Source organism: Balaenoptera ricei, chromosome 9 (assembly GCF_028023285.1).
Source record: "Balaenoptera ricei isolate mBalRic1 chromosome 9, mBalRic1.hap2, whole genome shotgun sequence".
In the NCBI taxonomy this organism is placed as follows: Eukaryota; Metazoa; Chordata; class Mammalia; order Artiodactyla; family Balaenopteridae; genus Balaenoptera; species Balaenoptera ricei.
The window spans coordinates 33,092,032-33,119,481 of record NC_082647.1 but is presented as its reverse complement, the minus strand read 5'-3'; the positions used below and the strand labels follow the sequence as shown (position 1 = coordinate 33,119,481).

At 36.4% G+C, this 27,450-nt stretch overlaps 1 protein-coding gene across 1 annotated transcript in view; it reads right to left on the bottom strand.

The window, feature by feature from the left end:
* Positions 1-26,631, bottom strand: part of ASZ1 (ankyrin repeat, SAM and basic leucine zipper domain containing 1) — an 83,845-nt gene extending 57,214 nt beyond the window's left edge. The window contains exons 1-4 of the mRNA XM_059932679.1: positions 26,527-26,631; positions 26,054-26,153; positions 16,818-16,940; positions 14,685-14,796 (exon numbers count right to left, since the gene is read on the bottom strand). Coding sequence (XP_059788662.1) covers positions 14,685-14,796; positions 16,818-16,940; positions 26,054-26,153; positions 26,527-26,631 — 440 coding nt within the window. The remainder of the gene's footprint in view (positions 1-14,684; positions 14,797-16,817; positions 16,941-26,053; positions 26,154-26,526) is intronic.
* Positions 26,632-27,450: the final 819 nt, after the last annotated feature.

The following is a 27,450-nucleotide window of genomic DNA, read 5'->3' as shown; positions in this document are numbered from 1 at the left end:
GAGAAAACAAAGAGGACAGCACACGACATGTATAAAAATGTGCTAAACAAGATAATCACCCACCCAAAATCATAGCTTATGAACAAAAAGCACTCTTGTGGGTTGTAATAACATAGGGAAATTTAACAGACTATTAATCTGGCCCTCGAAGGCAAAATGTGAATGCACAATGAGGGGAGGAGAGGACATTCCAAACTGAAGAATAACAAAAGCAAAAACATAGAGGCAGGAATGATTACGTATCTGAGGAACATTGCTGAAATTGTATAAATAAAATAAAGTTAGATATTAGGGAGTAGCAGAAATAGGTGGGATCAAACTATGGAGAGTTTTGGATTTCACCTAATAGACAACAGGAAGTGTGTTCTACAGGTAACAGCATATAGGACTGACTAAAGTACAGAAATAGTGCAGTTAGAAATATCAATTAGGAGGCTATTAAAGTTGCCCCTAACGTGGGATGATAAATATAAAAACTGCAATAACTCTAAGAGAGATTACAAAGAAAGATAAATTATACATAAAAGTGAATGGCAAAGTCTGAGATAAATATCAGTTTTTCTTGGTATAAATTTATGTCCAAAATTCAAAATTAACTATTGCTTTAAGCATACGGTAAAAAGGAAATACAATTATTATGGCCATGAAGAAAATACATTTAGGGTGACATGGTAAATCATGAGGGCCGTCCACCCAATATTGCTGATTCTCCTTCTGTGAACACTTCCTTACTCCCTTGAAGTTAGATATGGCCATGTGACCATACTTAAATAGAAGAAATGGCATGGGTCTCTTCCAGGTGGAAGCTTTAGTAGCCAGCACACAATATACCATTGGTGCCAGACACAAGTAAGACAAAGTCAAGTCAGAATTTGAAAGGGTTTTGTTCCTGTTTTTTTTGTCTTGGTTTCTGTGTATGTGTTTTGAGAGATGAGCGTCAAGTGCTTTCATTAGCTAGCTTTTCTCACCTCTATCCTCTCCATTCTGTGCTTTCAAAAGGACCAAGCAGATTTCCACGTATATGAATAGCAATATTAATCCTATGCCCTGTATATGCAAGGTAACACTAAGATATTTGTCACCTTTTGCATACATGGGAAACTGATGACAAAGATAAGATCAGCTCCTATATGCAGATAAAGAAAAGACAGGTAAATGAAAAGATGAGTATAGGATATGGACAGGCAATTTATAAAAAAAAAAAAGAAAGAAAATCACAAAATAACAATTTCTAGTAATATTTTCTAAATAAGTTATTTAAAAAATTTTTTTCTGAAAATATTCTTGTGACTTTGGCCTATGTTTTCAGAGCAAAGATATGTCATATCATTACTTACAACTAGAACACAAGTTAATATTTTAATTGAAAATTACACCTCAATCTACCAAACTGTTCCAGTGACATTTACAACTAAATTTATATTGTGATAAAGAAAGCAACATTTTTCCCAGAGTATTTTCTGTATAGGCAATAACACTGAACAAGTTAACAATCACACAATGATTACGTCAAAACCTTGGACATTAGTTAATGTGTGCTGTCTTATCAATGGTAATAAAACAGCTATTGAAAATAAAATGTCACATCATTTTACAAAACCCTTATCTCATGACTAAGCGATGTGAATTTAACAAACTCCCCTGCCAGAAAAATTGCCTACTAAATGTAAAGAAAATATATATTTTTTAATATAAGAAAATGTTTTAGCAAACTGGGGGAAAAACACACAAGTCCTAAAAACAGAAATGTTAATTATATGTACTTTTTAAAGGCTTATTATTACTCAAACAATAAAAATACCAACTGCAAATTTAAGGCTAGATTGAAGAGGGTTTCAAATTTTATCATGTATCCAATAGTCTAATATAGACCTTTTAGACTTTAATAATTTACAGTATCATCTGTTACTGCATTATCAATATAAAAAAATAAAGAATGATAAAATCCATACTATGGCACAGCTGCCAAGTTCCAATCAGTTTAGTCACAGGCCACCTTGTTTTCAGAGCTACATACAATTATGCTGAATTAAGGTGATAATATTTTTCTGTTCACATACTTCCCTTTGCAATCTGTGGACTTTTCAAGTAAGAACATTCTAGTACCAACAATAATTTAGGGAAAGAGAGGAAAAACCCAAAGATACAAGGCAAATTTAAGACGTGTTTTGCAACAATTAGAAAAGACATGCTGTTTAAACTGATTGTCTTGAAAAATCCTCAACCTAGACAAGACGGGGAATATAAATACATCCCCAATGGTGGATCCTATTCACATCAAACTTGTGAATTCCCTTACCAAACCTTTGCTACATTCAAAGGCTTAAACACTTGATTGCCAACTTTCTGTTCTGTAAAAATAACATACCATCTACCACTGAGCAGTAAGGATTATATTAGACAACATATTTAAGAGCAATTAACACAGTGCCTGGTACACAGGAAACATTGAATAAATGTTTCATTAAAAAACAAAATAAAAAACCTAACCCCAGAAACCCCAGAAATTCTAAAGCTAAAATAAATAAATCAGTATTAAATTGTTGTATTTGCTAGACACAGTACACTAAGTATTGTCAGTGGTAAGATCCAAGAGAAACACAAAACATGATTTGTGTTAATTTAAACATGGCTTTCAAGTTGTCAGGTTTTTTCCCATTAGTCCTACGGGAAGGAAAATAAAAAGAATTTTTAAAATTAAGAAAAACTAATAAAAGAACAAGGTAGATCTATATGTACTCACACTTAACTGATCATTAAATAATAAATCAATGCTGTTTTCAACAAGATTTTTAAAAGTCTGCAAGGAATACAAAGAGTTAAAGAGATAACAGAAGACATATAAATAAAACAATTAAAAAATTTAGAAGATGCTGATTTCTACTTCCAGTAATGGCAAGCTAAATTTGGATCAAAATTGTGAAGGCTTTTAAAATAGCTAGATAAAATTTTTTTTTAAATTTCTTAGAGACTGAATAAGATATCAAAGAACTACTAACTGAAGTGGCAAAAACCCAAAGAGGTAAATAAACAGTTGCTTTTGCCCTGAGGGCATCTGGCAGTGCATAAGAACCCAATGAGAAATTGAGCTGTGGCTTTGGTGGCTTCAAACTTCAAGATAAACAAAATTCAAAGCACTGGGCTTATACAAAGTAGAGAGTTTACTAAACCATACTCAAGACACATTAATCTGGGACTCTAAGTACCTTTAGGGTAAGGATGAACCAGAAATAAACCAGCTGTTTAGGTTTAATTTACATCACCAAAATGGTCCAGGGAACTTCAACCCCTGAACTTAGATTACATGAGTCCTGGACTGATAGTGCCCTAGGCACCTGTAAGAAATATACAAAATCCTCTCTGATGGATCGTCCGAGGCCTCATATTATTCCAACAAGTAAGTTTTAAAATCTAATGACTAGCACCTAGTCATGAGTGAGAAGCATAAGAAACTACTGCTAACAGAGACAAACCCACAAAGATCCCAAATACTGTAACTGTTACATCTAGACTATATGTTTACCATATTAAAGAAGTTTTATTTAGAGCCTGAAAATATTTTCAGGGAACAAGAAGCTATAAACTTCTTTATAACACTTAATAATACTTTGTAACTTCTTTATAACACTGCCAATTTTAAAAAGACTCAAATAGAATTTCTAGAAATAAAAAAAGTAACTGAAATTATGAACTCAACTGATAAGTTTAACAATAAATTAGAAGCAAGTGAAATGAGATTCAATGACCTACAAGGCAGATTAGAAGCTATTACCCAGAATGTGGCACAGTGAAAAAAAAGATGGAGAATAAAGAAGACAGACATTGAGGATACAGTGAGAAGGTCTAACAGATATACAATCAGAGACCCAGAAAGAGAGAAAAGAACAGGGCAGAGGTAATATTTAAAGAGATAATGGATGAGACTTCTCCAGAACTGAGGCACCAACCCCACATTTAGAAGCTTGTCATAATAATGCTTGAAGTGGCAGATGGAGATACCTTAATAATACCTACCACATTAAATTGGTGTTTTGTTCATTAGCCATTTTCAAGATGAAACAGAGAAATGTTAGAAGAAACTAGGAAAAATTTGCCAAAATACATGGACACCTAGGAATCAAATGTACTAGCAGATTTGAAAGTCTACTCTGTATACAAAATTTGGGAACAACATAAAACTTCAAAGTAGATGAGAGTTGCTCTTTTAAATAACCTTTATCTAATAAATTTGAATATTATTAAATGTTCACCATAACAATGAACTAGAATGGCTAAGGAAATAAAAGAAACGCTGAAAATGATATAAGAGCAATTAGTGATATTGACATTCAGCACATATACACAAATGGCTTGCTGAACCAAATCAAACAACGAACACCAATAAGCATTCAGCAGGTAAAACAAAGAAGCAGACAGTCACAGCTATCTGAAGAACTGACAAGATGCTCGTCTCTATTTAGTTTAACTCACAACTCAATCTAGAAAAGCGGGCATCGCTCAAAAAGACTGCAAAGCTTCAAATAACTGGGGCAACGTTTAGTCAAAAAATACACTAAACTGTACACTTAAAAATGGTTAAAATGGCAAATTTCATGTTATAAATATTTTACCACAATTTTAAAAATTAAAAAAAAAAAGAAAAGGGGGCGATAGGTAGGACTCAATAGTTTAAACTTTAGAGGAAAAGACACAGGAATATGGGGAGAGTTGAAGAAAGGAGTGAGATCAAAAAACACTGTGGAAAGACAAGCTAAGGGACTGGCTACAGGTGCTTGGACCTAATACCAGGAGCTGCTAGGGATACAGAATCATGCACTATGTTGTCTGCACTCAAGTTGCCTTAGCACAGAGCAAGCCATAATATGCTTTCAATTCTGCCTACTGAAGTATTTTAACAATTTCACTGTCTTTTAAATATACTATTCCGTCTTTTCTTTCAATTCCAAGTCAATCAATTTTCTGCCTGATTGAGTCAGCTATTTTTGTCAGGCCATAAAGACTTCATCACATCTCTTTAAACTAGTACAGAATTTCCATACAGTGGAAACTCAGCAATAAAAAGGAATGTTACAATGTTACAATAACAAAGTGAATCAACTATATGTATACATATATCCCCATATCCCCTCCCTCTTACATCTCCCTCCCACCCTCCTTATCCCACCCCTCTAGGTGGTCACAAAGCACCCAGCTGATCTCCCTGATCTCCCAGCTGCTTCCCACTAGCTATCTATTTTACATTTGGTAGTGTATATATGTTAATGCTACTCTCTCACTTCATCCCAGCCTACCCTTCCCCCTCCCTGTGTCCTCAAGTCCATTCTCTACATCTGTGTCTTTATTCCTGTCCTGCCCCTAGGTTCATCAGAACCTTTTTTTTTTTAGATTCCATATATATGTGTTAGCATACGGTATTTGTTTTTCTCTTCCTGACTTACCTCACTCTGTATGACAGACTCTAGGTCCATCCACCTCACTACAAATAACTCAATTTCGTTTCTTTTTATGGCTAATATTCCATTGTATATATGTGCCACATCTTCTTTATCCATTCATCTGTCAATGGACACTTAGGTGGCTTCCATGTCCTGGCTATTGTAAATAGTGCTACAATGAACATTGTGGTACATGCTTCTTTTTGAATTATGGTTTTTGCATGGTATATGCCCAGTAGTGGGATTGCTGGGTCGTATGGTAGTTCTATTTTTAGTTTTTAAAGGAACATCCATACTGTTCTCCATAGTGGCTGTATCAATTTACATTCCCACCAACAGTGCAAGAGGGTTCAAAAAGGAACAAATTTCTGATACACACAACATGGATGAATCTTTAAAACATTATCCTGAGTGAAAATATTCTGTATAATTATATTTATGTAACATTTTAGAATAGCAAAAAATAATTTATAGTGATAGACGTAAGTTCCAGGGACTTCCCTGGTGGTCCAGTGGTAAAGAATCCGCCTTCCAATGCAGGGGACGTGGGTTTAATCACTGGTCGGGCAACTAAGCCCACGTGCCACAACTGCTGAGCTCAGGCACCTCAGCAAGAGAGCCCACATGCAGCAAACTACAGATCCCATGCGCCCTGGAGCCTGAGCACCACAAGTAGAGAGAGAAAACCCGCATGCCACAAGTAGAGAGAAGCTCGCTCTGCAACAAAGAGCCCGTATGCCTCAACGAAGAGACCACCTGCCGCAACTAAGACCCAACGCAGCAAAATATAAAAAAGAAGAAGTAAGGTCCAGAGCACTGTGAAGGGGCATGAAGGAACTTTCTGGGATGATAGAAATGTTCCATGTTGGGGTGTGAGTTACACAAATGTGTGTTTGTCAAAACTGATCCAACTGTATACTGAAAATCTGAATATTTCACTGTATGTAAATTACATACAATAAAAAACTTTACTACAGAATTTCCTCAGTACCATTCAGCAAGACCTCTAATTAATTAAGTATAGGGAATTCAACAGTTTCTTCTTAAATTTTATTCTTCTATTCACTTTTAGTGCAAACAGAACCAAGTGGTATATTTGATTTAAGTGATTCACTTCCATTATAAGATCTAGAATTATTTTCCTGCTTCTAATACTGGTAAAACCCTCCTTTTCTTTTTTCCATATTCTATGCAAACTAAGACTGTCTTTTATGTTATATCCATAGAATACAGAAGGGCTTCCATGCTACTTTATATATCGAAAATGAGACTTCTGTCTTCTAGATTAGAGACTGATCTCTAAGACTTTTCTGTTACTTTAACTTCATGAAACAAGACTACTGATCTCATTTTAGTTAAAAAAAAAAAAGTAGTTACAGGTCAACTTCCTTTGCAACTGGCAAGTAAGTATATGACCGTCAAGCTTTCACAAAAACAATCCATTTATGTTTTATGGCTGACTCTTCCCCCTCTTTTTCTTGAGAGGTAATTTCTGTCAGTTCAACAAAACAGGCTATGTCAACAGCTTGAAAGTAAATTCACCTAAACATGTTTTAACTGAACAGGAGTTCCCTCACATATCCCTTATATTTTCTGGCATTTTGTACATGAGACTAAAACTCGCAATCTTCTAATAGGTTTCAATTTTTGCCACTGCTATGAATTACCTATAAAATTACCAATAAAATTCCCCCAAATCTCACTGCACTCTCCTGTGTCCTGAGATTTTTTTCTTTTACACTGCCAGCATGCTATCCCTGTAGGTCCACTAATGCTATCCATATAAAATCTGCAGCCTAAAAGCACTATTTGCCATGACTTATTCTCTTTTTAGCTCTATGAAGATCCTTTTTCTGCAAGAAAACACAATTTAATCATTTTATTGCTTTATTTGAGCATTAAAATAAAAGCAGTTGAGTAGTTTGTTTTTTCAGGTATTTCTCACAGTTGTTAATTAGATGCAGACTGCTCTTTTCTTCAGCCATGCTGTAGAATTCTCTATTTATTTTAGTTGAGCACATACCAATCTAAATCTTATACTCTTTCAAATTCAGCAAATTCTCTAGAGTTTGAGTTTTGAAATTGTGTGGTTGCCTTATAGTTTTACCTTCAGATTCTAACCTTGTGTTATTTTAATTCAAATAAAATATGTTTTTTCCAAATATTCCCTATGTATCTAGAAGACACCTTCTAGTTCTTAAGGAAATAGAATAGTCTGACACTGATTTGCTTGACTTCTCCTTCAATGTGTTTACAAGATGGTAAGTGACTGGGAGGGTTAAAGACTTCAATATCTATAGTATCTTGCAGAAGTAGGAACAAAAATTGAAGAGCAGCAACAAAAAACAATTTTCCAATGAATCCAGAGAGACAAGTCTTATCATAAGCCATTGCTAAAAGTACAAATCAAAATTACAGCACCTCAGAGGGCAGACAGCAAAAGCAAGAAGAACTACAATCCTGCAGCCTGTGGAACAAAAACCACATTCACAGAAAGATAGACAAGATGAAAAGGCAGAGAGCTATGTATCAGATGCAGGAACAAGATAAAACCCCAGAAAAACAACTAAATGAAGTGGAGATAGGCAACCTTCCAGAAAAAGAATTCAGAATAATGATAGTGAAGATGATCCAGGACTTCGGAAATAGAATGGAGGCAAAGATCGAGAAGATGCAAGAAATGTTTAACAAAGACCTAGATGAATTAAAGAACAAACAGAGATGAACAATACAATAACTGAAATGAAAACTACACTAGAAGGAATCAATAGCAGAATAACTGAGGCAGAAGAACGGATAAGTGACCTGGAAGACAGAATGCTGGAATTCACTGCTGCGGAACACTCTAAAGAAAAAATAATGAAAAGAAATGAAGACAGCCTAAGAGACCTCTGGGACAACATTAAACGCAACAACATTTGCATTATAGGGGTCCCAGAAGGAGAAGAGAGAGAGAAAGGACCAGAGAAAATATTTGAAGAGATTATAGTTGAAAACTTCCCTAACATGGGAAAGGAAATAGCCACCCAAGTCCAGGAAGCACAGAGAGTCCCATACAGGATAAACCGAAGGAGAAACACGCCGAGACACATAGTAATCAAAGTGGCAAAAATTAAATACAAAGAGAAATTATTGAAAACAGCAAGGGAAAAACGACAAATAACATACAAGGGAATTCCCATAAGGTTAACAGCTGATTTCTCAGCAGAAACTCAACAAGCCAGAAGGGAGTGGCGTGATATACTTAAAGTAATGAAAGAGAAGAACCTACAACCAAGATTACTCTACCCAGCAAGGATCTCATTCGGATTCGATGGAGAAATCAAAAGCTTTACAGACAAGCAAAAGCTAAGAGAATTCAGCACCACCAAACCAGCTCTACAACAAATGCTAAAGGAACTTCTCTAAGTGGGAAACACAAGAGAAGAAAAGGACATACAAAAACAAACCCAAAACAATTAAGAAAATGGTCATAGGAACATACATATTGATAATTACCTTAAATGTGAATGGATTAAATGCTCCAACCAAAAGACACAGGCTTGCTGAATGGATACAAAAACAAGACCCATATATATGCTGTCTACAAGAGACCCACTTCAGACCTAGGGACACATACAGACTGAAAGTGAGGGGATGGAAAAGATATTCCACACAAGTGGAAATCAAAAGAAAGGTGGAGTAGCAGTACTCATATCAGATAAAATAGACTTTAAAATAAAGAATGTTACAAGAGACAAGGAAGGACACTACATAATGATCAAGGGATCAATCCGAGAAGAAGATACAACAATTATAAATATATATGCACCCAACATAGGAGCACCTCAATACTTAAGGCAACTGCTAACAGCTATAAAAGAGGAAATCGACAGTAACACAATAATAGTGGGGGACTTTAACACCTCACTTACACCAATGGACACATCATCCAAACAGAAAATAAATAAGGAAACAGAAGCTTTAAATGACACAATAGACCAGATAGAGGTAATTGATATTTATAGGACATTCCATCCAAAACAGTAGATTCTACTTTCTTCTCAAGTGCGCACGGAACATTCTCCAGGATAGATCACATCTTGGGTCACAAATCAAGCCTCAGTAAATCTAAGAAAATTGAAATCATATCAAGCATCTTTTCTGACCACAATGGTATGAGATTAGAAATGAATGACAGGGAAAAAAACGTAAAAACCACAAACACATGGAGGCTAAACAATACGTTACTAAATAACCAAGAGATCATTGAAGAAATCAAAGAGGAATTCAAAAAATACCTAGAGACAAATGACAATGAAAACACAACCATCCAAAACCTATGGGATGCAGCAAAAGCAGTTCTAAGATGGAAGTTTATAGCTATACAAGCCTAACTCAAGAAACAAGAAAAATCTCAAATAAACAATCTAACCTTACACCTAAAGGAACTAGAGAAAGAAGAACAAACAAAACCCAAAGTTAGCAGAAGGAAAGAAATCATAAAGACCAGAGCAGAAATAAATGAAAAAGAAACAAAGAAAACCATAGCAAAGATCAATAAAACTAAAAGCTGGTTCTTTGAGAAGATAAACCATTAGCCAGACTCATCAAGAAAAAGAGGGAGAGGACTCAAATCAATAAAATTAGAAATGAAAAAGGAGAAGTTACAACAGACACTGCAGAAATACAAAGCATCCTAAGAGACTACTACAAGCAACTCTATGCCAATAAAATGGACAACCTGGAAGAAATGGACAAATTCTTAGAAAGGTATAACCTTCCAAGACTGAATCAGGAAGATATAGAAAATATGAACAGACCAATCACAACTAATGAAATTGAAACTGTGATTAAAAATCTTCCAACAAACAAAAGTCCAGCACCAGATGGCTTCACAGGTGAATTCTATCAAACATTTAGAGAAGAGCTAACACCCATCCTTCTCAAACTCCTTCAAAAAATTGCAGAGGAAGGAACACTCCCAAACTCATTCCATGAGGCCACCATCACCCTGATACCAAAACCAGACAAAGATACTACAAAAAAGGGAAATTACAGACTAATATCACTGATGAATATAGATGCAAAAATCCTCAACAAAATACTAGCAAACAGAATCCAACAATATATTAAAAGGATCATACACCATAATCAAATGGGATTTATCCCAGGGATGCAAGGATTCTTCAATATATGCAAATCAATCAATGTGATACACCATATTAACAAATTGAAGAATAAAAACCATATGATCATCTCAATAGATGCAGAGAAAGCTTTTGAGAAAATTCAACACCCATTTATGATAAAAACTCTCCAGAAAGTGGGCATAGAGGGAACCTACCTCAACATAATAAAGGCCATATATGACAAACCCACAGCAAACATCATTCTCAGTGGTGAAAAACTGAAAGCATTTCCTCTAAGATCAGGAATGAGACAAGGATATCCACTCTCACCACTATTATTCAACATAGTTTTGGAAGTCCTAGCCACAGCAATCAGAGAAGAAAAAAAGATAAAAGGAATACATATTGGAAAAGAAAGGTAAAACTGTCACTGTTTGCAGATGACATGATACTATACATAGAGAATCCTAAAGATGCCACCAGAAAACTACTAGAGCTAATCAATCAATTTGGTAAAGTTGCAGGATACAAACTTAATGCACAGAAATCTTTTGCATTCCTATACACTAATGATGAGAAACCTGAAAGAGAAATTAAGGAAACACTCCCATTTACCACTGCAACAAAAAGAATAAAATACCTAGGAATACACCTACCTAGGGAGACAAAAGACCTGTATGCAGAAAACTATAAGACACTGATGAAAGAAATTAAAGATGATACCAACAGATGGAGAGATATACCATGTTCTTGGATTGGAAGAATCAATATTGTGAAAATGACTATACTACCCAAAGCAATCTACAGATTCAATGCAATCCCTATCAAATTACCAATGGCATTTTTTACAGAACTAGAACAAAAAGTCTTAAAATTTGTATGGAGACACAAAAGACCCCAAATAGCCAAAGCAGTCTTGAGGGAAAAAAACGGAGCTGGAGGAATCAGACTCCCTGACTTCAGAATATACTATAACGCTACAGTAATCAAGACAATATGGTACTGGCACAAAGACAGAAACATAGATCAATGGAACAAGATAGAAAGCCCAAAGATAATCCCACGCACCTATGGTCAACTAATCTATGACAAAGGAAGCAAGGATATACAATGGAGAAAAGACAGCCTCTTCAATAAGTGGTGCTGGGAAAACTGGATAGTTACATGTCAAAGAATGAAATCAGAACACTCCCTAACACCATACACAAAAATAAACTCAAAATGGAATCAAGACCTAAATGTAAGACTGGACACTATAAAACTCTGAGAGGAAAACATAGGAAGAACACTCTTTGACATAAATCATAGCAAGATCTTTTTTGATCCACCTCCTACAGTAATGGAAATAAAAACAAAAATAAACAAATGGGACCTAATGAAACTTCAAAGCTTTTGCACAGCAAAGGAAACCATAAACAAGACGAAAAGACAACCCGCAGAATGGGAGAAAATATTTGCAAATGAATCAACGGACAAAGGATTAATCTCCAAAATATATAAACAGCTCATGCAGCTCAATATTATAAAAACCAACAACCCAATCCAAAAATGGGCAGAAGACCTAGATAGACATTTCTCCAAAGAAGACATACAGATGGCCAAGAAGCACATGAAAAGCTGCTCAACATCACTAATCATTAGAGAAATGCAAATCAAAACCACAATGAGGTATCACCTCACACCAGTAAGAATGGGCATCATCAGAAAATCTACAAACAACAAATGCTGGAGAGGGTGTGGAGAAAAGGGAACCCTCTTGCACTGTGCGTGGGAATGTAAATTGATACAGCCACTATGGAGAACAGTATGGAGGTTCCTTAAAAAACAAAAAATAGAATTACCATTACCATGACCCAGCAATCCCACTCCTGGGCATATACCCAGAGAAAACCGTAATTCCAAAAGACACATGCACGCCAATGTCCAATGCAGCACTATTTACAATATCCAGGTCATGGAAGCAACCTAAATGCCCATCGACAGACGAATGGATAAAGAAGTTGTGGGACATATATACAATGGAATATTACTCAGCCATAAAAAGAAACGAAATTGAGTTATTTGTAGTGAGGTGGATGGACCTAGAGACTGTCATACAGAGTGAAGTAAGTCAGAAAGAGAAAAACAAATATTGTATATTAACGCATGTATGTGGAACCTAGAAAAATGGTACAGATGAACCGGTTTGCAGGGCAGAAGTTGAGACACAGATGTAGAGAACAAACGTATGGACACCAAGGGGGGAAAGCCACGGGGGGGTGGGGATGGTGCTGTGCTGAATTGGGCCATTGGGACTGACATGTATACACTGATGTGTATAAAATCAATGACTAATAAGAACCTGCTGTATGAAAAAATAAATAAAATTCGAAAAAAAAAATTACAGCACCTGTTGAAGTTTACTTCAGTAAGGTATCCTGGAGTTCCTAATTTCAAGGTACAATCAGATTCAAAAGGTATACCTAACTAGGGATTATACTGTAAATGACAGAATAAAAGTTCCTGTGAATTGATTTGCTAAGAATTCGCAGGTAGTTTCTTTCCCAGTTCTTTTTAAATCTTTATTTGTTAAATACTGATTATCCACTCCATAAGCTTTGACTTTTCTCACACTAGATTTTTCAACCTTGGCACTTTTGACATTTTGGGATGGGCAATTCTTTGTTTTAAGGGGCTGTCCTACACACTGTAGGATGTTTAGTAGCATCCCTGGCCTCTATCCATTAGATGCCAGTAGCATCTCCCAGATGTGACAATCAAAAATGTCTCCAGGGACTTCCCTCGTGGCACAGTGCTTAAGAATCCGCCTGCCAATGCAGGGGACACGGGTTTGAGCCCTGGTAAGGGAAGACCCCACATGCCAAGGAGCAGCTAAGCCCGTGTGCCACAGCTACTGAACCTGCGCTCTAGAGCCCGCGTGCTGGAACTACTGAGCCTGCGTGCTGCAACTACTGAAGCCCGTGTGTGTAGAGCCCATGCTCTGCAACAAGAGAAGCCACCGCAATGAGAAGCCTGCGTCCCCACCACGATGAGTAGCCCCCATTTGCCACAACTACAGAAAGCCCGCGTGCAGCAACGAAGACCCAATGCAGCCAAAAAAAAAAAAAGTCTGTAGGCTTTGCCAAAAATCCACTGGAAGACCAAATAGACCTTGCTTGAACCGCTCTACTAAATCAAAATCTCTGCCTCTCAGAAAAGATCTGGGAATTATCTACAGCTGTACAGTACTTTCCAAAGCTGCTATACAGGTCACAGAAACTAAGCTAAATTAGAAAAAAACTTCTAGAGTAAAGCCTAGTTACTTCTATATATCAGGCATTATAATTCTTTTCACACTAGACATTTTCTATGGGATGGGCTACTTCCCACTTGCTTCATTTTGAAGATTAAATAAAACAGAAAGAGCTTTAATAGGAAATTGGAGCCAGACAAGAAGGAAGTCAGTGATAGGAATTTGAAACAATCTGATTCATTTTTTTTTATTATTGACATTTTAACAGATGCAAGATACATTCACTGCATATCTTCTATGCATCTAGGCGCTATTACATATACAATATAGTTAACTGGAAAAGTCTTAGGAAAATGGAAACATTTTGATATATTATTTTGGAATTCATAGTATCTGTGTAAATTGTTTAGTGGGTCTGTGTTTTATAGAGAGAATACTAAGAGGCTTTACTATTATAGCTCAATTATCATATTCTTTTGAGTGTGTAATTCAAAGGAAAATGATACAGTTTATTGTCATACTTTCCCTCTCATTCAACTTCTTAGGACATTCCTCTAAATATTAAAAATAGAAAGACTACTTTGATGACATGCCCTTCCTTTGATACTCTTATACAATTGGAACCATGACCTTATGACTTATTTTCATTCATCAGCTTTATGGCCAAGTAAACACACACTGCTCATGATGTTTAAAAAATCATGCTGTCAACTGGAGAAAGCCCTCGCACAGAAACGAAGACCCAACACAGCCTAAATAAATAAAAAAAAAAAAAAAAAAAAAAAAGTTCAACTCATTTAAAAAAAAAAAAAATCATGCTGTCAAGTGTTTAACATAATCAAACAAAAGGCTGATAATCAAAGAAAAGTATCTTCATCATTTTTGAACAAATAGTAAGGTTCTTACCTACAAGCAACATTTGGATCAGCATTTCTTGAAAGTAGTAGCTCTACACACTTCAAGATCTGTTCCTCTGAGCCACGAGCAGAACATGCAGTTATCAAAATAGTTTGCTTATCTATAGTGAAAGGAAAGGTGAGGAAAACCCCATACACATCAGAAAGTGTATCTAATTAACTTCTTTTACCATTCAAAAGATTCTAAATATTTATTGCATTCTTAAAATTCTATAACCTATTTCCAAATCTCTTGTTCTTAGCAGGTAACTCTTTGTATTCCTTCACCAAAAAATGAGCTCAGGGATGAACTATCAATTTCCAAAGTATATCTACAATTCATTTACTAATTTCCTTTCCCTATTCTCATTTCTTCAAGAGAATAGGAAAGTGGTTCAGAGTATGGGCTCTGTGGAGATTTACTGCCTGGAGTTGAATAGTTTTTGATTGATTAAAGTATGCCTTGAACACATGGTTAAAAAACAATGATTGATATTCTCTGATTTCACTTCTTTAGCCCTCACTGATTTGACCACTCACTGAAATCTGGCTTATGCCCAAACTATCCTACTGAAGATGTCCTAACTGCTACATGTATTGGTTTCTTTTTAGTCCTTTTGTACTTGATCTCTCTTAGCCCATCCCATTTCCTAAAACTCTTCTTCCCTTGGCTCCTATGGCATCAGTGGAGATCAGGGTAAATTAAAAACCAAAACAAAACAAAAAACAATTCTCAAGTAAGAATTGGGGAATTAAAAATAGGTCATGCCAGCCACGGCTTACATTTGTGGTTCAATATTGACCAAATATAGAAATATAGATTCGGTCCCAGTTCTGTCACTAATAAACTGTGATTCCAGTGATATCTTAGTAGACCTAACTTACATATAAGAAGCTAAAGTCTGCCCTCTACCTGAGGGGGCCCGTGGGATACATAAAATAATTTATGTGAACATGCTGGGCAAAATATAAAGTGTTTTATAACTGAAAGGTATTCCTCTTATTACAAGAAGCAGAGAAAGAAAACTATTAATCAGTTTTTTGAGCACAACATTTTATACACTTTCAAAAATCTCATTTCTAAGTATAGCTTTCATTGGGAGATTTTTTTTTTTTTCTTTTTAGGCCACGCCATGTGGCATGTGGGATCTTAGTTCCCCAACCAGGGATTGAACCTGTGCCTCCTGCATTGGGAGAGGAGTCTTAACCACTGGACCACCAGGGAAGTCCCTGGGTGATATTTTTCTTTTTTTCCCCTGGGTGATATTTTTAAATGACACAATAAGAAAAACCTACCACAGCAGCAGATTAAACATAAAATTGTCAATAAGACAAGAATTTATATAAAATATATAAATGAGAAAAAAATAGAAATGATTTTACAAATATCTAATGTAGTACAAAATTAATATGAAAATTAATTCTAAAATGAAACCTATACCTGAATTATGAAATGAACTGTCTATTGGAAACATGTAAAAAATAATCAGTAATTCAATATAATAATTAAATAGCATTTGCACATATACTCTTATTCTTCAAAAGCAATCAAAGCACTACTGACAAAGACAGAAACAAATGGATTTAATAAATTATCTTTGAAACAACTTTAAGTGATATAATTCAGAGTTGAGTTGTAAATTCCAAAGACTGATTTTCAAGCAATTTTCCACTAAATTATCAGCTTTTCAGTGTTTTCTTTCAGTGCATTTTACCTTAAAAATAACCAAAACTCTCTAGCATAGAAGTTAAAGGTATATAGTAAGAACACAACCATTTATAACAATAATATAAATGGAATATATCTCTTTGGATAGAAGGTTTTTCAAAATATCTATGGTTTCTAATTTGGTTTTTTATGTTGTTTATAGAAGATTTTTTTAAAAAACTAATTTTTTTCACTTTGTATAATAGCTGCTTGGGAATCAAGAAAATCACAGTAAAGATAATCAGTTAAGTTACCTCAAATATCTTAACCTTATTTCGATTTTTTTCAAGAGCAAAGGTTTACTTTAAAGTGAATTTATGAAAACAGAGCCTGGAAAGTATATATCACCACCCCCAAACAGAATATAATTAGGCTTCTAAACAGAAAAATATACAAAGTACATTTTCACATATTTAAATATTTAAAACATCTTACCCTTATCAAAGCTTGCATTAGCACCTCTGTCCAAAAGGACCCGAAGCAGCGCTACGTTGGAAACACTGGCAGCATACATAAGGGGAGTCCACCCATAGCGAAAGCTGAACTCTACACTGATGCCTGTCAATATAAAGACAAGGTTTTAAAACCTCCCCTACCAAAAAAAAAATCACTGTCACCTTAATATGTTTAAAGTACTTCACATAGTGACATACACTGTGTACTTTATAATGGAAGGGAATTTCTTGGTAATAATGGGCTTCAGAAAAATAGAAAATTATATGAACTTTGATAAAAAAAGCTAACTTCAGTTTCACTATAGTTCACTTCAGGTTCACTATTTTCCAAGAGATTGAATCTGTCAAATGTTTTTTCATATAATATATATTTATATTAGAACAGGTTTTTACATGCTGCCTTTTTCTCTCTAGGGCAGTTGGAAAAAGTTTCACAGATATAAACTGTCTTTTTAGTTAGAATATTATCATACATCTCTATGGTGGCAAATACCAAATATATTCCTTATTAAAACTCTTTTACCTTCCTTCCCAATGCAAAATTTAACCATGGGTTACTGGCCAAACATAAGGTTAAAAAGGTAGGTTAGGGCTAAGAAATGTAGACTATAGTTTGTGATCCAGGGATTTACATAATTATATTCGTATTATAAAGAAAATGGAGAAGCAAGAAAAACTACAATCCTGCAGCCTGTGGACCAAAAACCACAGTTACAGAAAGATAGAGAAGATGAAAAGGCAGAGGGCTATGTACCAGATGAAGGAACAAGAAAAAACCCCAGAAAAACAACTAAATGAAGTGGAGATAGGCAACCTTGCAGAAAAAGAATTCAGAATAATGATAGTGAAGATGATCCAGGACCTCGGAATAAGAATGGAGGCAAAGATTGAGAAGATGCAAGAAATGATTAACAAAGACCTAGAAGAATTAAAGAACAAACAAACAGAGATGACCAATACAATAACTGAAATGAAAACTACACTAGAAGGAATCAATAGCAGAATAACTGAGGCAGAAGAACGGATAAGTGACCTGGAAGACAGAATGGTGGAATTCACTGCTGCGGAACAGACTAAAGAAAAAAGAATGAAAAGAAATGAAGACAGCCTAAGAGACCTCTGGGACAACATTAAACGCAACAACATTCGCATTATAGGGGTCCCAGAAGGAGAAGAGAGAGAGAAAGGACCAGAGAAAATATTTGAAGAGATTATAGTCGAAAACTTCCCTAACATGGGAAAGGAAATAGCCACCCCAGTCCAGGAAGCGCAGAGAGTCCCATACAGAATAAACCCAAGGAGAAACACGCCAAGACACATATTAATCAAAGTGGCAAAAATTAAAGACAAAGAAAAATTATTGAAAGCAGCAAGGGAAAAACGACAAATAACATACAAGGGAACTCCCATAAGGTTAACAGCTGATTTCTCAGCAGAAACTCTGCAAGCCAGAAGGGAGTGGCATGATATACTTAAAGTGATGAAAGGGAAGAACCTACAACCAAGATTACTCTACCCGGCAAGGATCTCATTTAGATTTGATGGAGAAATCAAAAGCTTTACAGACAAGCAAAAGCTAAGAGAATTCAGCACCACCAAACCAGCTCTACAACAAATGCTAAAGGAACTTCTCTAAGTGGGAAACACAAGAGAAGAAAAGGACCTACAAAAACAAACCCAAAACAATTAAGAAAATGGTCATAGGAACATACATATCGATAATTACCTTAAACGTGAATGGATTAAATGCCCCAACCAAAAGATATAGACTGGCTGAATGGATACAAAAACAAGACCCATTTATATGCTGTCTACAAGAGACCCACTTTAGACCTAGGGACACATACAGACTGAAAGTGAGGGGATGGAAAAAGATATTCCATGCAAATGGAAATCAAAAGAAAGCTGGAGTAGCTATACTCATATCAGATAAAATAGACTTTAAAATAAAGAATGTTACAAGAGACAAGGAAGGACACTACATAATGATCCAGGGATCAATCCAAGAAGAAGATATAACAATTATAAATATATATGCACCCAACATAGGAGCACCTCAATACATAAGGCAACTGCTAACAGCTATAAAAGAGGAAATCGACAGTAACACAATAATAGTGGGGGACTTTAACACTTCACTTACACCAATGGACAGATCATCCAAAATGAAAACAAATAAGGAAACAGAAGCTTTAAATGACACAATAGACCAGATAGATTTAATTGATATATATAGGACATTCCATCCAAAAACAGCAGATTACACGTTCTTCTCAAGTGCACACGGAACATTCTCCAGGATAGATCACATCTTGGGTCACAAATCAAGCCTCGGTAAATTTAAGAAAATTGAAATCATATCAAGCATCTTTTCTGACCACAACGCTATGAGATTAGAAATGAATTACAGGGAAAAAAATGTAAAAAAGACAAACACATGGAGGCTAAACAATACGTTACTAAATAACCAAGAGATCACTGAAGAAATCAAAGAGGAAATAAAAAAATACCTAGAGACAAATGACAATGAAAACACGACGACCCAAAACCTACGGGATGCAGCAAAAGCGGTTCTAAGAGGGAAGTTTATAGCTATACAAGCCTACCTAAAGAAACAAGAAAACTCTCAAGTAAACAATCTAACCTTACACCTAAAGAAACTAGAGAAAGAAGAACAAACAAAACCCAAAGTTAGCAGAAGGAAAGAAATCATAAAGATCAGAGCAGAAATAAATGAAATAGAAACAAAGAAAGCAATAGCAAAGATCAATAAAACTAAAAGTTGGTTCTTTGAGAAGATAAACAAAATTGATAATCCATTAGCCAGACTCATCAAGAAAAGGAGGGAGAGGACTCAAATCAATAAAATCAGAAATGAAAAAGGAGAAGTTACAACAGACACCGCAGAAATACAAAGCATCCTAAGAGACTACTACAAGCAACTTTATGCCAATAAAATGGACAACCTGGAAGAAATGGACAAATTCTTAGAAAGGTATAACCTTCCAAGACTGAACCAGGAAGAAACAGAAAATATGAACAGACCAATCACAAGTAATGAAATTGAAACAGTGATTAAAAATCTTCCAAAAAACAAAAGTCCAGGACCAGATGGCTTCACAGGTGAATTCTATCAAACATTTAGAGAAGAGCTAACACCCATCCTTCTCAAACTCTTCCCAAAAATTGCAGAGGAAGGAACACTCCCAGACTCATTCTATGAGGCCACCATCACCCTGATACCAAAACCAGACAAAGACACTACAAAAAAAGAAAATTACAGACCAGTATCACTGATGAATATAGATGCAAAAATCCTCAACAAAATACTAGCAAACAGAATCCAACAACACGTTAAAAGGATCATACACCACGATCAAGTGGGATTTATCCCAGGGATGCAAGGATTCTTCAATATATGCAAATCAATCAATGTGATACACCATATTAACAAATTGAAGAATAAAAACCATATGATCATCTGAATAGATGCAGAAAAAGCTTTTGACAAAATTCAACACCCATTTCTGATAAAAACTCTCCAGAAAGTGGGCATAGAGGGAACCTACCTCAACATAATAAAGGCCATATATGACAAACTGACAGCAAACATCATTCTCAATGGTGAAAAACTGAAAGCATTTCCTCTAAGATCAGGAACGAGAGAAGGATGTCCACTCTCACCACTATTATTCAACATAGTTCTGGAAGTCCTAGCCACGGCAATCAGAGAAGAAAAGGAAATAAAAGGAATACAAATTGGAAAAGAAGAAGTAAAACTGTCACTGTTTGCGGATGACATGATACTATACATAGAGAATCCTAAAACTGCCACCAGAAAACTGCTAGAGCTAATTAATGAATATGGTAAAGTTGCAGGATACAAAATTAATGCACAGAAATCTCTTGCATTCCTATACACTAATGATGAAATACCTGAAAGAGAAATTAAGGAAACACTCACATTTATCATTGCAACAAAAAGAATAAAATACCTAGGAATAAACCTACCTAGGGAGACAAAAGACCTGTATGCAGAAAACTATAAGACACTGATGAAAGAAATTAAAGATGATACCAACAGATGGAGAGATATGCCATGTTCTTGGATTGGAAGAATCAACATTGTGAAAATGACTATACTACCCAAAGCAATCTACAGATTCAATGCAATCCTTATCAAATTACCAATGGCATTTTTTACGGAGCTAGAACAAATCATCTTAAAATTTGTATGGAGACACAAAAGACCCCGAATAGCCAAAGCAGTCTTGAGGGAAAAAAATGGAGCTGGAGGAATCAGACTCCCTGACTTCAGATTATACTACAAAGCTACAGTAATCAAGACAATATGGGACTGGCAGAAAAACAGAAGCATAGATCAATGGAACAAGATAGAAAGCCCAGAGATTAACCCACGCACCTATGGTCAACTAATCTATGACAAAGGAGGCAAAGATATACAATGGAGAAAAGACAGTCTCTTCAATAAGTGGTGCTGGGAAAACTGGACAGCTACATGTAAAAGAATGAAATTAGAATACTCCCTAACACCATACACAAAAATAAACTCAAAATGGATTAGAGACCTAAATATAAGACTGGACACTATAAAACTCTTAGAGGAAAACATAGGAAGAACACTCTTTGACATAAATCACAGCAAGATCTTTTTTGATCCACCTCCTAGAGTAATGGAAATAAAAACAAAAATAAACAAGTGGGACCTAATGAAACTTCAAAGCTTTTGCACAGCAAAGGAAACCATAAACAAGATGAAAAGACAACCCTCAGAATGGGAGAAAATATTTGCAAATGAATCAACGGACAAAGGATTAATCTCCAAAATATATAAACAGCTCATTCAGCTCAATATTAAAGAAACAAACACCCCAATCCAAAAATGGGCAGAAGACCTAAATAGACATTTCTCCAAAGAAGACATACAGATGGCCACGAAGCACATGAAAAGAAGCTCAACATCACTAATTATTAGAGAAATGCAAATCAAAACTACAATGAGGTATCACCTCACACCAGTTAGAATGGGCATCATCAGAAAATCTACAAACAACAAATGCTGGAGAGGGTGTGGAGAAAAGGGAAACCTCTTGCACTGTTGGTGGGAATGTAAATTGATACAGCCACTATGGAGAACAGTATGGAGGTTCCTTAAAAAACTAAAAATAGAATTACCATATGACCCAGCAATCCCACTACTGGGCATATACCCGGAGAAAACCGTAATTCAAAAAGACACATGCACCCGAATGTTCATTGCAGCACTATTTACAATAGCCAGGTCATGGAAGCAACCTAAATGCCCATCAACAGACGAATGGATAGAGAAGTTGTGGTACATATATACAATGGAATATTACTCAGCCATAAAAAGGAACGAAATTGAGTCATTTGTTGAGACGTGGATGGATCTAGAGACTGTCATACAGAGTGAAGTAAGTCAGAAAGAGAAAAACAAATATCGTATATTAATGCATGTATGTGGAACCTAGAAAAATGGTACAGATGAGCCAGTTTGCAGGGCAGAAGTTGAGACACAGATGTAGAGAATGGACATATGGACACCAAGGGGGGAAAACTGCGGTGGGGTGTGCTGAATTGGGCGATTGGGATTGACATGTATACACTGATGTGTATAAAATTAATGCCTAATAAGAACCTGCAGTATAAAAAAACAAACAAAACAACTAATACTAAACTTTCATTGGGTTATTTGTATGGAAATATGTTAACATAAATGTTTCAGACATTACATGAATTTCTAAAAATCTTATATTTGTATTTTTATGAAAATATGTATGGGAAAAAAAAAAAAAAAAAAAAGAAAATGTAGGTACCACTGTTGAGAGTGGGATAGGAGGCAGGGAGAACCGGTTATGAGGCTGGAAGTCCATGCAAAAGTCAGAGCAAGGGCAGCAGAGAAAAAGAAGAAGAAATCCAAAAAGACATTTCAAAGGCAGGGTTATTGGAATTTAAAATTACTTTGAGGAAGAGGAGTGTTGGAAAAGAACAAATAGAAAATAACTTTCAAGTTCTGCTTTGGACAAATGAATGAAACAGTGAGCTAGAATAAGGAGAGGCACAGAAGAGATATCAGGCCTGAGGAGCAGGATAAAGTTTTAAATAGCCACCATCCAGAATCAGACAGAAAGGGATGGATAGTAACTGTTAAGAAACAATGAGAGCCAGCTGACCTTAAAATCCTCAAATCAATCATTAACGGTACAAATCCCTGAAGTCATCTGATTTCCACACCACCCCCCCCCCACCACCACCAATAGCACTGATTGGTTTACTCACATAAAAAAGAAAAAAAAAATGGTTGAACTAATCTAGATTTGGATCTAAGACTGGGGAGGAGCATAGAAGATATGATACAAGGACAAGATTATAAAAAGGCAGCGAACATAACCCATTAAATTTATGTAAAGCCTTTGCTATAAAGAGATCAAGATATAAGTGGCAAACTCTCTTCAACCTAAGAAATATCTGCTAATCTTAAGAAAAGAAAAAAAAAACAGAACGTTTTTCTGTTTCAAAGAAGGAACACTTGTATGTGAAAACCACTGAATATAGGCTTCCTTTAATACCTTATAATTTACAGGTTGTAGTCTCTGGCTCTAAAGTGTTCCATCTGCAAAGATGAAGGTCATATCACTGAAGGAATGCAAACTTGTTAGGGAGAACTCACTTTTTTTCTGTAGGAACACTAAGTTATTGAAAGACTATATTTGTCAAATTCCCAATTGTCTAACTTTAATTGATATAAGGTGCATGATAATTCCTAGGAGAAAACAACAGAAAACTATCTTAGTACATATATATATATACTGCTGGCCCAACTTGTCTTCTCTAACAAATTTTCCTCTTTAAATTGCTGCAACTGAAAGCATATGAATGAGATCAGAGAAAAGATCATTTTGTTTTCTCATTATTCTTTTCTTATTGACATTACTGCTCAAACTGTGACAGCAAAAGTAAAAAGGAAAAGATGTGACGATAAAGCTAAGCAAATGTGGCATTTTAGTATAAAAATTCTTAATAATCATCACCTCTAAGCTCAAAAAAGTAAATTATTAAGCACATATTATGTTCTAAGCATAATGCAAAAAAGATAAGTTTAAAAGGATTGACACAATATATTTTTATAGCTCAAAAACATTCAAAATAACACTAAATTGTTTGGGGGTATATACATATAGTAAAAGTATAAAGACGTACATAGGAATAATAAATACCAGCTATAGGAGAGTGGTAATCTCCAGGGGGAAAAAGATAAGTCGCCATACATTTTTTGAATGTCTAAAATATTTAATAATTTAAAGAGAACTGAAAATGTTAGTGCATAGCAGAAGAACAAAAACCAAAGACTGCTAAAAATGGCTGACTCAAAAGGAGGTTTCATTTTTTTTATTAAACTTCCAACTGGTGCAGGAATATGTATGGCTTTAAAAGGCAAACAAGTAAAAATATTTTTTAAAGTGTTAAATAATGACATGTGGAAGGAAATCAGGAAGTACTAAAACAAGAGTTACGTGTGAAAATGAGACTTCAGGGGTAATACGGGTGAAAGTGGGGACAAAGGTGTTTCTCTACTTATACCTACTTGTTATTGTTTTTTTAAAAGGAAGTTTAAATTTTTTTGTAATTAAAGACAAATTTTAAAAGGCTGACGAAATACTTTACCAGTAGGCTCTTTTCAAGTCCTTTCAAGAGCCTCCGACACTTCATTGCACCTAGTACCACTACTCCGAAGGCAAACTCGCTTTTCTAAAACAAATTTCTGCTTATTCCATCCCATCCAACACTATGCACACTCCTGCATGTGTTCATATCCTAGTATTAGGCCTCTTTCAGTTATTCCAATTTGATTCAATTTAATTTTTTAATTATAAATTCAAGTTCCATTGTCCACAAAGTTACAGGATCCTTCTTGTTAACAACAGCTAATATTTATATAATGCCTATATGTTCTAAGACCTGTATATAGTCTATCATTTTAATCACCCCCCCCCAAAAAAAACCCTTTGATACAGTGCATCTCGGTTTTTAAAAGGGGGTAATTGAAGTTTAGGAAGTTTCCTAACTTGGTCAAGATTACAGAGCCATCAAGTGGCAGGGCTAATAATCAAACCCAGAACTGTACTGTTTCCAAAATGATTTACTTTCCAATAAACCATGCATCTCTAGCATAGAAGGAAAACATTTTGCTATATACAATTTTGTGTGTGAATGTTTTGTATTTACAGGTAGACAGTAGATGCTTGTTACTCCTTTGATAATTTCAGTCATTATCAACAACTCACATTTCCATGTCAAGGTAATTTAAAAAAATAATATTTAATTTAATACACAGAAAAATGTCATGGGACCCAAGACAGAATTATAATGTTTTTATAAAGAAATAGATGCTCTGGAAGTTCAAATGACTTTCCCAAGGAAGCACACTGAGTAGGCGATAGGCTGGAAGAGGTATCCAGATAGATTCCTACTTCATTCTCATTCACACACTGACACAACCAACACAGGCAAAGAACATTAACTAAAATGTACATAACTAGAAACAATTCTTGATAAACACATAATAATAATTATAGACAAGTAAATGCTGAGCAAAGTAAGTAAGGATTATCAAAGTGGGGTAGGATTAGTCTGACTAGACCTTTTGAAGGAGGTGGAACAACTGATGGACGGTGTCAGTGTGGCATTCCAAATTTGTGTTAGAGGAAGAAAATAAGGCAGAGAGAACTGAGTCAAGTAAGACATGTAGGACACTTGAGATACTAACATTCACTGTGCTTCCATTAGAAAAACAACTCAAACCTTTTTTTTTTTTTTTTTTTTAATTTATTTATTTATGGCTGTGCTGGGTCCTCATCCCCCTGCGAGGGCCCTCTCCAGTTGCGGCAAGCGGGGGCCCCCCTCATCGCAGTGCACAGGCCTCCCACCATCACAGCCTCTCCCGCTGCGGAGCACAGGCTCCAGACGCGCAGGCCCAGCAATCGTGGCCCACGGGCCCAGCCGCTCCGCGGCATGTGGGATCCTCCCGGACCAGGGCTCGAACCCGCGTCCCCTGCCCCGGCAGACAGACTCCCAACCCCTGCACCACCAGGGAAGCCCTCAAACCTTTTAAAATAAGGAATCCTTGTGAACTGAGACAACTGTGTTAGGTTGAAACTGTCCCTTAATTCTCACCAGAATCCAGGAGCTCCTCGACCAATGAAACATCTCCTGTGGTCAAAGCTTTCTTAAATGTTTCATGCTTTTCTTCAATGGGTAACGGTCCTTTTAATTTCTAAAAAAGCAGAAAGTTAAAAAATTTTCCTGTTACACATACTTTCATTTCCACTGCATCTGGAAACAATAATGATCGGGTTTTGGTACATCTTTTTTTTGGGGGGTAGGGGGTGGGGGGAGGTAACATCCAAAGTTTGTGACTAACTCATAACTAAAATTATCTTTGCGTTATGATGGGTCCAAACCTAAGTAAAGAGCTACATCGACAACCTAAAGAAGCGCATTTTAGGGAAACTGCGAATTGGTTTGCAGTCCAAAAGCCTGTATTTACACTGGAAAAAAAGTTAGGGAAACACAGGCGAGGAAGTATGAGGTTTCATGGCCAGGGAAGGCCGATCCAGGTGCGGCCAAGACAAGTCCTCCTTTGCTACCTGAGCTGCCCGGTCGAGATACCCAATCTCCCAGCCGTCATCCTCGCTCTCGCTACTCTCGCCTCCACCGGCCACTGCCAGACCGCGGAAGGGGCCTGCAGCCATGCCCGCCGGCCAGGTCCCTACAGAATCAGCCGCACGCCCGCCCACACGCCCGCTCTCTCTGCGCCTGCGCACCGGGGAGCGCGTAAGGCTGCGCGGGAAGGCTGTGCGGGCAAGCGCGACGCGCTGGCGTTGGGGCCTTGGGCCCTCGGGCGCAGGCGCGTGAGCGCGCGCAGTGCCCCGGGTTCATTCCCGCCAGTCGTAAGCCCTTGGGAGAGGAAAAGTGGCCCGTGTGGCGGGGTGAGCGGAGCTGACCTCCTGGCCAGCGCTTCCAATTCCTTTCGGGGGTCTTACCCTACATTCTGTTTAGGGTATTTGCTTAATGAAATTCTTGCTCTTTAAGGAATGCCCCACTTGTGGTAGGAGCAGAATGGGGATTTAAATGACGCGTAAGACTAGGCTTTCGCTTCCATTCCCTTTACCTGTCCCCCTGCCACTGTCCACTGTCAAACATGCGTCCCCTGGCCAATGCTGTTGGCTAGAATATACCTCCCTGAGAAGCATCACCCATACGTTCAAGGAGCCGGCAGATAAATGGGAGCCGACAAAGGAACCAGGAGAATTCTTTAAATTTCATGTGATCTCAGATCTCATCGTAGATTTAGAAACTTCGGAACATCAAACACTCTCCCAGATGGGTAGTGTAGATGCCTTAAAGGAAATAATCGAGGAAGAGGAGGAGTGGGGAAGAGAGTGCATCAAAACAGCTGGGAAAAAGAAATGATTTAAACTTTCGGAAAGTAAACACAAGCAACTCCAGGTGAAAGCGGCCCAAACTCACTTTTCTGCGTCTATTCCAGCTTCTAGATGAAATATTGGTAA